General features: G+C 44.0%; 1 protein-coding gene across 1 annotated transcript in view; it reads right to left on the bottom strand.

Annotated features, from left to right (window-relative positions):
- The window catches only part of MDGA2 (MAM domain containing glycosylphosphatidylinositol anchor 2), an 830,741-nt gene extending 819,041 nt beyond the window's left edge, over positions 1-11,700 (bottom strand). The window contains exon 1 of the mRNA XM_004270015.4: positions 10,204-11,700. Within this exon, the coding sequence (XP_004270063.2) occupies positions 10,204-10,483 (280 nt within the window). The 5' untranslated portion in view covers positions 10,484-11,700. The remainder of the gene's footprint in view (positions 1-10,203) is intronic.
- Positions 11,701-13,149: the final 1,449 nt, after the last annotated feature.

A 13,149-nucleotide genomic window follows, 5' to 3' on the forward strand; every position in this document is an offset into this window, starting at 1 on the left:
TTAAAAGGTTTACACTTTCTCTGAAACTGGAGAGGTGATTAAACTTAAAAGGTTTCAAAGTACTTCTTCGCATCAGTAAGCTTAGAGAATTCAGGCATTAACGAGTGAGTTGTCAATGATGACAGAAAAGTTAAAACTTAAATGCTTTTTGAAATATCAACTAAAATCATATAATGATAATAGAGTTCAACAGTAAATTATAAAATCACAGGAAGCAGGAAGAAGGCCACTTTTAACCCCAGCTGCTGCAACTAGAGGAATGTTTGTTAGTGAGATACAGAAAATCATCAGAGGATAAGTAGCCTCTGAGTAAAAAGGCTGTGGCCCACTGAGAATTATTCTTGTCTTAGGTAAAGAGGGGGAAGTTTCTAAACCCCAATCTTAGCAATATTACAGGGTCAGAATAGAAGAGAGCTGCACCTCCTTAGGCAATTACACTTAGATGAAGCTACACATGACAAAGTAAGAACAAAATTAGCCCAAGATTGAGGTTTGATTAATTGTGAACTTAGACTGAAAACTTTAATATTAATACAGCAGCTCTGTACAAAGAAAGGGTACAGGTAATATAGTCCAGTGTGAAACATGAACCAAATGAAAAATGTAAGTAAATAAAAGAATGAGGCGAGAATCACAATAATGGTGTAGAATAAGCCATGAAAAAGAATGAACAAGTTCAGAACCAGGATACAAACAGTAACTATACAACTTCTTGATAATAACTTCACTAATTCTGAAATACTACCAGGATAAGACTGACAACTCAAAAACTACACGTCAGTTAAATCTGTGCATGTCACAGAGTCTACTGTGTGTATATGCTTAAGGTGACATGCTTAGCAAAGCCCATATTTTTCATCCCTCGTAGTGGGGAAAATTATTCTCAACTAATAATTTTGTTGCCTGTTTAAAGTCTCAAGTAAAGATGACCTTTTGGTTTGGTTACAGAAGTACCTGACCAATATTCCCAACCAATAACTAGCTAATATTCTGACACTCAGAAAACTAGCCTAATGAATTTCTTCCATGTAGTTAGTTATATGAATGGGTATTATTGAGGTGAATTACCTTTCACCCTCAAAAAATAGAAAATAAGTGTTTACCAAGGATAATTAAAATCCATTATATATAAAAATGCTTTCTTATGTATGTAGCTGTTACAGTGTAATGGTGAATAAGGTCCCAGCCTTTTCAGTTAATTCTATAGATTTTTTAAAATAATTAGGCGACTAGGTGGGAAACAGTCATTTCAGTCACTTTGGGACCAAATACACAATAAACTTGTGATAGCCCCACTTAATTTATTCTCATTTTCTCTGGTTTCTCTGGTTTTATTTTTAAATTATCAATGACTTGTAGTCTCTTACAAATATATCCCTATTTGTATCATTTTTAGATTAGTCTCGAAATGGCAGGACATTGAGACTATTCTCGCTCCTTGATACAAAAGCAAGATTTATACATATATTTGAACACACACATATATAAATATACTCATGGTCATAAGGTTTAGGTGACACTAACTGTCTCCAGAGCTCTTAAATGAGTGGGGATACCAGCTCCCCACCCCCACCATTAAGGAGCAAAAGGAAAAACTCCAGGGTTATATGGATTGAGAGGAGACTAGCCTGAGGAGCAATACCAACCACATGTGCATACAAGATGCAATATCAAATGGCATTTTCATGAACATATTAATATTACATATACTGTTTAAAAATATACCACTTGAGTTATTTTCTCATAGACTGACAGATGTGAATTATTTTTTCCAGAAAAATATTACTTTCTCCCTGTTACTTCCAAGCCCCTTAACTCTGTTCTGAGAACCAAATGGCACTCCTACTAGGAGGTCCAATTGTTGGACCACCTGAGTATACTTTTTTAAGAAGATAAAGGACACTTGCTATGCAGTCTCCCTCTATTCCCGATATAAAAATGCAACCAGACTTTTTTATTCTTGCTGTTATTTACATTTTCTCTGTATAACAGCCCACTTTCCTAAGAGTTTATTAGATATGGAAACTGAGGTATAAAGAGATTAAGATATTTTTTTTGCTGCCTTGCACAAGAATAAAAATAAATAAATAATGAAACCACATACCTCTTTTCATAAAGGTAACGCATTCATCTCAGTGGCTGTACATTTGTAAAGAACAACATGATTCTAGATCCACAGTCCACTGCTTCTAAGTAGCAGGCACTCTTAAAAAGCCTTTGAAAAGTCTTTGACCTTAACTCCAAAAGGCGCTGCTATGTAAGTTCAAAGCTTCCCAAGTTTGCGTAGAATTGGGGAGGGCTCAGTATCCTACAGGAACTTTAGAGACAACCGTCTTAACTCCTGATCAGCAGGTCAGGTGGCTCCACATTGCACACACACAAACCTAGGAACTTGGTAGACATAAATATCTGAGCAAGTTCCAGAGTATCACACAGTCAAATTTATTTCACAGACTTACAGACTTTGGGGGAGAGGGAGTTACCACAGGTTAAGGATGGATACATCTTTCTAGTTGGGACAAACTTTGGAGAAATTGCTTAGGTTTAATACTAGACACGTACTGCAGGGTTATTTTCCTTTCTGCCCTATTATTCCTGCAGCTGGGATCTGTGCTTTAGCACTGGCCTATCCTCCCTCTTTATCTATATTACATCAACCTACTTTCAAGTCTCAAACCATGACGTACCAGCTTTTTCAAGTTTCCTCCAACCATGGCAGCTATCAATGCTCTCTCATCTTGCACAAATATTTGTATATTTCTCATAGCCTTATTTTGTTTGTTTTTCCATTTGGCTTTATCTTCTTAATTAACTAGTAAACTCTTTTTGAGTTCACAGCTCTTACTACTTAGTTACATGTTTAATCCATAGAAGTTATACCTTAATTTGCTGATTGAAGTTACCAGAACTTACCCACCATCTGACCAGAATCTGTGTACAATTCCTACTGAAAATTTCTGAAAAGTTGCATATCTTCCTCAGAGTTTTATATCCTTCTCAGGAGACTCGTGGGAGCCTCCCCCTCTTCAGTAGGAAGTGGACCCAAGGCAAGGCCTGGACCAAATTCATAGCTCCACTCAGAAATAACAAAGAGAATGCCTCAATGTTTAACCTGTGCCTATCTCTCCTTAAGTACAATCAATTGGCAGGTAGGATAATCTGGTCCACTGGGACCATAGGCTCTGTTTAAGAATTCCTCGTCTATCTTTCCCTTTCAGGAGAACAGAAAAATCTCCCTGAAGTTGTCATTCAGTCAAATGGCAGACATTGTTTTTTCTTCCTCTGTTTGACACACATGAACAAAGTTCTATTTATTTCAGAAATAAAATAGTTTGCTGTTTTGCTATTACTTAAAGGACAGATATATTCTTCGAATGGCCTTTCCAGGCCAGCATTTGATTTCCTACTCACCTCATTGAGATTTCACTGCCCCTTGTGCTGTCCTTTAAGACTGTGGGAGGTCTAGCTATGAACCAACCCTTCCTCTTTCAGACATATATGTTTCCCTTTCTACAGAATCATTCCATTATTTTTATCCCTCCCATTCTTATTCCAACAAAACAGGACAAGAAATATGCTGCTTGCGGATATGGTAACATGTCACATATTTGACCCCACCTGCCAACCACACAATAGTCCTTGGTATAGTTTTGACGGGGAATAGCAAGAAACTGATGTCTCCTATTTTTATGTAAAGTTATAGAGGTAGCATACTAAAAGACAGAAAGAAAAGTTACGTCATAATTCCTAATACCTTTGCTCCTACCATAATATGTCTTTAATTGGTAAATTTATAGTTAATGTGTAATAGCCAAAAAAAATGTTCCTAACATTTGAAATCCTTTTCTATGACTGTGAACTCCTGGGGAAAGTATGATTTAGATTATGAAATGGAAATCATCTTTCTTACTGAATTCAATCAATTACATCAACAGGAAAGGAAATAAGTGTTTTAAAACACAAGACAGAAATAGTATCTTGGAAATAGTATCTTGGCATTAGTATCTTGGAAAAGTAGTAAGAAACCAATATAAGAGAGCTTAATTGGGATTAGTTCAAGGTCATATAAGTTAAGTAAAAAATGGAATGTACTGGTATAAAATGGGAAATAACTAAGTACATGATCCAATAATGGAGATGAGGGATTTTAGCAAGGTGACAAAAAAATATCCATCCAGTGAATAAGTCTGGATTGTGGAAAAAAGAGTTGTGAAAGAAATCTCACGAATAGGATAGGACCACCATCAGAGTAGCATAATATAAAGCCATTGTGTCATAAATTAGTGAGATGATTTAATGCCATCGTAAAGTCTCTTCTGACTTTATGATTTTACAGGGCCAAAAGTTTATTAATTGGATTTGAAAATAAAAATAGGATACAGTGGCCTATAAATGAAATCATTTATTCATTCTGCTCTAAGTAATATTTTTACATTGACAGTCACTGAAGCAAAGAAATGAAATTTCATTTTGAGGGACTATTCAGTTAACGGCAATTACAGTGAAGCTAAAAACGTTCACCCTATTCATACTTGAAATGAATTCAATATAATACTTTGCTTGCCCTTCCAAAATAGCCAAAAGGGAAAGTAAGATCTTCCCCCAATTCAACTGGGAGCTGATAGGACATTCCTTTAGTTCACTGCAGCTGCCAAGAGCTCAGTTCCAGGACTAGGCGGGTATAACTGACTGTTTGCCTTTGACTTTGTGGGTTTCGAGTCTTGGGCCCAACTCTTCCCAAAGCATGAGGACCAGGCCAGAGAACATGAGTGATGAATTATCTCAATAGGTGGAAAGCAACCCAAGATCACGGTTCCTAACACTGTGTTAAGACATAACCTGAACCCACAGGCTCATGCTATTAGTTGCATCCCATGAGCCCTACCCCAATCACATTACAACAGTACATTTTAAAAGAATACAGAGCACATTTTTTCCGGAAAACCTGTTTCTCAAAATAGGTTTAAGGTGGTTTGCCTTACAAAACAAACACTAAAATAATTTTACAATATCAATAAGAAGAGCTGGTATCAGAGACAATAAAATTAAGCCAAGATAATGAAGATCATGAAAAATGCCTTTCTTGAATTTCTTTTATGACATCTATTCACCCTCACTGATTTGTTCTCTAGAAAATGATTCCTTAGGCTTAATGTTCAACCTGCTCAATCTAAAGTACTTAATAGCCCACTTAGGGACTTCCCAGGGACAAACAGGACATGAGCAAGTAACACCGTATAAAATAATCTGCTCATTTGTCATGCAAATTCTCAGTAACACAACCAGTAAGGACAACCTTGAATGTGCAAAAATAATCTCAAGATACAAAGGACAGCCCACTTTTCCTGTGATGGTGACCAAAGTGGTGATGATCCAGGGTACGCGTGTGTGTGTGCGTGTTCTCGTGTGCACATAGGGACAGTGGGGTAAGGAGTGGGAAGAGAGAATGTTAAAGCTAATTGCATATGACAGAGCTTCAGATTTACCTTTTTTTAGCAACACTCATTAAAGTCATCTCCCACAGGCTGACACCCTAAATATGTGTTCAGTCAAAAGCAGAATCTGATCACAGGGTTTCTCCAAACTCAAACAGGACAAAAATCACAATTCAATGCACCTTGGGATAATTTTGCTGTGAGGATGGAAACATCCTGGGACTGGATGTAATGGTCAACTGACCTCCCAGAGCACTCTTATCCCTTTGGGTCAATCTGTACATTTAGATTCAACCCACTGACAGTCTGAAAGATCTTCCAGATCCTTCCTGTCTACCTTATCCCCTGGTTCTCAATTCCACCAAGTCTTTTCTGTCATCTACTGCCTGGGGTGTCATTCTTAAAATTTATGAGACTAATTGATATTACCTGAATTGAGAGAATACAGCTTGCTAATTTGTCATACAGATGTGTTGATAAACTTATTCTATTTATTGCTTCTAGCACATCCTGCAAGCTATTTATGGGCAGTACATTAATTATTTTAGGACACCAAGTCATTGGTAGATTTGGCTCCCATTACAAACTATTTAGACATAGACTTTTATTTTGTTTTTTAGTTGCAGTGGGGATTTGTCCTGTGCTAATGCAGTTATAATCTTTTATTAGCCTCCTTGGAAATTAAGGGTATAATAGGTCAGAAGTAAAAATACAGTGTGTCAATGGAGCAGTTTTTTCCTTTTTAAGCAAGACAGCTGTGAAGTTTACAGGAGATATGATTCTCAAAATTATGTAATTATCAACAGGTTCTCTAAAAAACACAGTTAAACATCCACAGAATAACTTACAAAGAAAACTTTCAAAACTAGGAAAATACTTTGGATCACTCAGCTCTAAGTATTGCAGTCATATACACCTAGCTGGGGTTTACATTGTGACCCTTGATGCTATGTTTAATCAGTTATCCTAAATGTAATGCAATGGGTTTAGTGCAACAAAATTAACAATGCCAAAAATGGATACCAGTTCACTGTTCTTTAATGACTTCTTGGTTTTCAGTGACGTTTTATAGTAAAAAGAAAATTAAAATAAAACTTTAAACTTCCAAGATTATTTTGAGGAAAAAGCTTGAATACCAAAAATTTTTTTAAATTCAAAACGGGAGAATATAAAAACTTAAGAAAATTGATTTTAAAAACTACACAGGGAATTCCCTGGTGGTCCAGTGGTTAGGACTCCACACTTTCACTGCCATGGCCCCGGGTTCAATCCCTGGTTGGGGAACTAAGATCCCACAAGCCTCATGGCATGGCCAAAAAAAAAATTATTAAAAAAATTAAAAAGTAAAAACTACACAAATATAGATATCTACAGGGAAAAATGCTATTTTTGTGGAGGGTAGACAGGCAGATATAAATCAAAAGATAATCTCCCTTACCCAAATGCCACATATACACAAATCTCAGCTACTGTGCAGTAAGTCTGCTAAGCAGTATTCCCAGATAAATGACAGTAAGTCCCTAGGTCTATAGCAGAAACTTTTATACTTAAGTAGTGCACACGGTACCAAGCTGGTCAAACACAATAGGAAGAAGACTACAGTAACTCAAGACAATATAATCTATATATTAAAACAAATAGTCTCAATTACTTAAAAACATCTGAATTTCATGCTCAGAATTTTCCAGGCTAGCAGTAGAAGAATGAAGGGCTGACTAGCTATTTCAAGGAAGAAAGGTTACAATGATATATTTCTAAATCATGTAATTAGTTTTAGGCTACAGTGAAGTGATTTCGCCTGAATTACCAATAAAATAATGTTATTTTCTCTTGAACTTACCTACTAGAAAACAATATTAAGAAATAATACTTTGTGTGTAGCACGAATGGTTTTACATCTGGCAAACACAGGCAACTAAAGGGTGACAGGGATACAGACTTATGCTAGCAAAGTTCCTATCTAGGTCTTTGAAGTCTCTGTTTATAATTGCACTGCTTTTTTAAAATTAATCATCTTCCAGACTCCTCATGTAAAATGTTCAAAACACACTCTATAATCTTACACTAACTCTTATGTCTACGTCCTTCTTACAGTTAATCAATATTTTATAGCTAAATAAAAATAAAATCTTCTCTTCCCCATAAATGCTTCCACACACACACAAAAAATAAAACTACTTCAGGTTAAGAAAGGTCATGGTTTACAAAGTCAAAGCAATGAAATGTGAAGTTTTATCAGTGGTTCTCAGACTTTAGCATGCATCCTAATCATCACCTGAGGTGAAAAACACAGAATGTGGATCCCAAACTCTGAATTTCTGATTTAGAAATCCTGGGAGGGGTCAGAGAATTTGCATTCCTAACAAGTTCCCAGGTGATGCTCATACTGAAGGTTGCGGATTCCCACTTTGAGAATCTAACTTCTGTGATTTGTAAGACATATTTGAAAAGTAATATATAAATATATTTTTTCACTCACCTGATAGCTGACATTTCACTCACCTGATAGCTGACATGATAGATGACATTTATAACGACTAGAGATGCTGACTAATTTTCAAACAAAGCCAATTCTACTCCTAGCTAAGTGACTAATAACCACATCAATAGTAAAAGAAAAAAAAAACACCACCACCTTCACAACGATCAGCTCAGTAGCAGAAATGCCTTCCCCCTTATTGTTAAGCAGCAAGGCCCAGGACTGTTTTGATGCAATTGTTCTCTACTTGTCTCCACTCCTAAATCTTACACTTTCCCACCGCCCAGCATGAGACTTGCCAGGACAAACAATCTGAATGACAAACAGTGACAGAAAAATGGAACCCTTTCTAATCCAGACAGTTCCAGAACATCCCCTACCCACCACCCCGATTTTTCTCACTTCTCATTATCTCCTACACACACACATTTTAAAAACAAAACAAAAACAAAAACTCTTTTTATTTGAGCTAATCTGAACCAATGGGAGAGAAATAAAGACTTGGACAAGCAGAGTTCAGACTCACGCGAGAAGGTTCCATCTTATCTGCAGCACTCCTCCATCCCTAGAATCCCAGCCACTCTCAGCTGCGGGACACCAGACTCCAGCAGAAGTCAAAAGAGCACTAAATGAATTCCTGCTCTGCTCAAGGCCTCACCTCCTGCCATCAGCCAAGCGGTTTAAGCCAAGAGGTTCAAGACCTCAGCATCTCTCCTACACACACCAGCAGTAGCGGTACCAGCACCACCACCACCACCAAGAAAGCTCGCTCTCATTTGGGAAAGAGGGAGTGAGGAGAGAGGGGAAATTAAGATGCTTAGAGGTGGGAGAAAGTGAAGATCTCTTGGCCAGAGCCAAGGAGGGAAGTAGGAAGACAGGCAAGGGGAGTGGCCGATGAGGCGAAGCAGAGCCCAGTGCTCGCCGCTCCTGACACTCTCCCCCCCCCCCCAGCACCGCTCAGCCCTGGACAAGACACCGCGGAGAGAGTAAAGGCAGACCTCTCGCCTCGGTTCCCAAACACCTGCCCACTGCGCACTCCACGTTCCCAGAGAGTTTGAGGACTCAAGGTCCCCCTGCATCCGCGCCCACTCCCAAGTCACTTCTAGGGTCTGCGCTTCCACGAACACTCATGCTCTTTGCCCGGGGCAGCCGGTGCCTAGCACTGCAGCGCTGGGGTCCCAACCCCGAGGGAGACCAAAGGCGGGCTGCCAAATTTCCAGCACACAGTTTCTCCGGATGTCGGCCCTAGCCTGGGAGCTGTGGGTGAGTCTCGGCTTGCTGTCCCCTCAAGGGCTGTTCTCTTAACCTTCCTACCATACCTCGAGAACACAAAAGTTATTTTTCCTTTGTAGCACCGCCTGCTTATCCCAGGAGAAGACTCACATTTGAGCCAGAGGGTGTGTGTGTGTGTGTGTGTGTGTATCTTTCAGTCCCGAAAACCAAGGGTGCCAACTGCTGACAGGCGAAGGAACCTGGATTGGCTCTTGAGGACTTAAAAACATCCGAATTAACACGTTCACCCTTCTCTCCGTCCTAACCCTCCCAGCCCTGCGTTTTCCGGAGAACTGAGATTATGTTCCTGTTGCAGTGAGCTAGTGTCCTGCCCCGGAGCCGAGACGCGCAGACTTGGCCGTCCGTTCATTCATGCATTTGCTCATCCATTCACATAAACATGTCCCTTAATTGTGTCTGGCACCGAGAATCTTGCCTGCTATTTTCCCCTCCCCAAGTCAGTGCTTATGGCAGCGGTTGGTGCAGAACGCAACTCGGCTGTCAACCCACTTCCTGAGCTGGAAAGTCAAGTCAAGCAGGCATTCAACTCTCCCCACGCCCCCCCCCCCAAAAAAAAAAGGAAAAGGAAGAGAGAAGGCTGAGACACGGGGCGGAGAGGAATGGGGAGCTCACTGGGGTCACATTCGAAGCTTCCCTTTGGAGGAAACCGCGGCACCGACACCAAGGCATGCAAGGAGCCAAATCATTATTAAATCAAAGACTGCTAGAGCTCGGGCCCCCAGAGAGGATAAATCAAGTGCAAAGCCACTTATTCGCACGAGTGCTGGGCTGCCGGCTCGACCCAACTCCGAGCCCGAGCCGAGGCGCTGGGAGAGCGGCTCGCAGCCCGATTCGCAGCGCGCTCTCCGCCTCCTTATCGCTCCCAATAACGTGATGAAGTGGAAATCAAAAGCCACGCCGGGAGGGGCCCCGGAACGGCGCGAGTCGTGCATTTTCGCTCACCAGCCTATCTTCCCTAAGAATGCAAGGTCACAATAGCGTCGCGATTCCACTCACCGTACACTCCTTGGCCAGAGATCCCCTCCAGGAAGACTGTCAGCAGCCACACGAGACCGTACACTAAATCCATCTTCACGTGAACATGAACATATCCAGCCCAGGGGGGACGCAGCGGGACCTTATGGAGGCCGGCGGCCAGCCGGGCGCGCTCCGCTCGCTCCCCAGCCGAGCCGAGGTGCCCGGGAACCGCTCGCGGAAGGGGGAAGCGCAGTCCGTCTGTCTTTCCCCGGCGGCGGCCGTGAGCGGAGCGCAGGAGCCCCGCACACCCCACACTCATACACACACACACACACACACACACTCCCACAACACAATACCCTGACACAGACTCACACGCACGCCTCACTCACACTGGGCGCCTGGGAAAATCGCAGACGCCGGGGAGGAGCAGGGGGCGTGATGGGAAGCGGAGCCGTGAGGCGAAGTGTTCTTCAGGGGAGCGGACTGGAGTCTTCGCAGCTGCTGCTGCGGCGGCGGCGGCGGCGGCGGCGCGCTGGGCCGGCGGCGGGTGCTGGCGAGGGGCCGGGTGTGCCGAGCGGTGCGAGCCTGACGCGGGCAGCCAGGGAGCAGGAAGTGGCCTCTGACTCGGGGCACCGAGCAGGGGCTTCCTCGCTTGGGTTCGCCTTTACAAAGTAACTCGCGAAGGTCCCCGGAGGAGCGTCAAGCGGCGGCAGCGGCCCGCCCGCCCGCAGTCCGGAGCCCCCAGCCCTGCTGTCTTGCCTTCCCCCATTCCATCAGTTGCCATTGCAACGCCAATCCTGTTACACGATACAGGCTCGCATCGCCGAGCGGGGAGAGGAGGAAGAGGAGGAGGAGGAAGAGGAGGAGTGGGGCGAGGGGGACGGGGGTGGGGAGGAAAGGAAGGGAGGAGGGGTAAGAAGGAGGAGAGGGACGGACAGGGCGCAGAGTGTGAGTCTGGAGCTTTCTCGGGCACCAGCCTCAGCCGCCGCCGCCGCCGCCGCCGCGGCCACCTCCACCGTTCTCCAAAATAGCCTTTAGCGCCACGCCAGCGAAGAGGGGGCTCAGGCTGGCCGCACCAATTCCGGGAGCCGAAAGCAGAGTCCAGGCACCGTCACTTGCAGGAGACGGAGAATGCCAAGCAGAGAGCGGATCGCACACACGTCTACGCGCGCCCACCGGCACCGCGCGCGTCCTCTTCGCTTCCGCGCTGCCCCCGCCAGGTGGAGGGGTGGGGGCGGCCGGGACAGGCGGGAGTTTAGAGGAGGGCGCTGCAGAAGGGGTTCCCCGCCTGGGCTAACGTAGTGCTGGCATCCGGAGATGAACGCGGGAGCGGCCGCCTGAGAAGGACACCGGCTGCGAGGCCGCCGTTCGGGCCCCAGCTGCGGCGGAGGTGCCCGGGCCGGGCGGCGAAGCGCTGAGGGCTAGACGCCGGCCGGAATCCCTGGGTGTGCGCGGGGGTGCGCGCAGCGGAGGCGGAAAGGAGGAGGAGGGCGAAGCCGAGAGTGGGGCTGCGGGGCTGCCGAGCTGCCGGGCTGCCGGAGAGGAAGGCTGTGTGTGGTCACGTTGTGCGCTACGTGCTGAGAGCGCGAGCTTCTAGCCGCAGCCGGGCGACGTCAAAGCCGGGTGCGCGGCTCAGTCGCCTGCCTCCGCGCCTCCTCCTCACTCTGCCTTCCTGTGTCAGACGTGGAACCCATCAGTGTGGACAGTGCAGAGGGGCTCCGCGAGGCCGACGGCATCCGGCCTCCAGCCTTCAGCCTTCCCCGCGAGCCCCCCGTCCCCCCAACCTCCCGGAGCTGCGCGTCCTCGGACACCGGTTATCGTTTCCGATGCCGCTGTTGGCGTTTGCACGCGGAAGGGCCAGCTACCACCTTAGATCCCGGGTAATTACAGGACACACCAACCCCTCCCCGCCGCCCAGGGTCTCCCAGGATCCGTTCCGCTTGACTAGAGGGCAGAACCGGCCACAGCACTTGGAAACAGCATCGTTTCTTCCCCATTTTTGTCCTTTTAAATGGAAATATGGTCATCACAGCAGTGAAGGCTCTAGGGGCAAAACACTAAGAGTTCAGAGCTTAGTATATTTAATATGCAATGTCTCCTACTAAAGTTAACCGCTTTGAAAATCTTTTCTCTTTTGTGACAGAGGCTCTCGAGGAGCTTAAGAAATTCATAGTTACAAAAGGATTAGAAAATGCAAAGCACCTATAATTTACATTGGAACTAGTGTAGAAATAGTCCTCCGAAGATTTATAGGAGAAAACTGGTAATATAAGTAGCGGTTTCTGATTTGTCTCTGTAGCCACAAAAATTAGGGCTTCCTGCGCTCAATCCACTTTGTCGAATATGTTCTTCACTCTTCAAACAACATATGGATAGGGAAGTGATTAAAATAGCTAAAAACGTGCATTTATACATGTGTTAAAAAAAGTAATTGCTATGGAAAATCTGGAACATAGTATTCATTTATCTGCTCCTATAATAGACTGGTATAACACACTGCAGGTCCCTTTCCCTCTGCTACGGCTAGGAGGGGCAGGAGGGGGTGGTGTTACCTCCGAGCACTAGGAAATGAATAGCCCCCATTGTTTCCACCAAGGTCCTTTTCCTCACTTAAGTGAATTATGCATATTATTTTTACAGGGTGTGATCTACTGCTTACGCTCTGGGTTTACAAGGTAAGAGGACCAATGTTGAGAAGGTTGCCTCAGGGCAAAGGATGCCTCAGCGTTGAGGACCGCTTCTTTATGAAATGCCACTTTCACATAGTAGATGGAATTAAGTATCACTGTAGAAGCAAAACTCAATGTGTGGCATTTCTGAAGGAGAATGAGTGAAGTTCACTCACTGGTCAGCTGTGAGGGGAATTGTGTTATGTTTCAGGAAATTAGTCTTTTAAAAGGAGATAATTCCTGCATACAGCAGCACAGCAGCTTCAAGGAGCAGTAAAGTGCAACTCCTCTCTCAGATGGCAGCTCAGAATGT

The sequence above is a fragment of the Orcinus orca genome, chromosome 2 (genome assembly GCF_937001465.1).
Source record: "Orcinus orca chromosome 2, mOrcOrc1.1, whole genome shotgun sequence".
Taxonomy (NCBI): Eukaryota; Metazoa; Chordata; class Mammalia; order Artiodactyla; family Delphinidae; genus Orcinus; species Orcinus orca.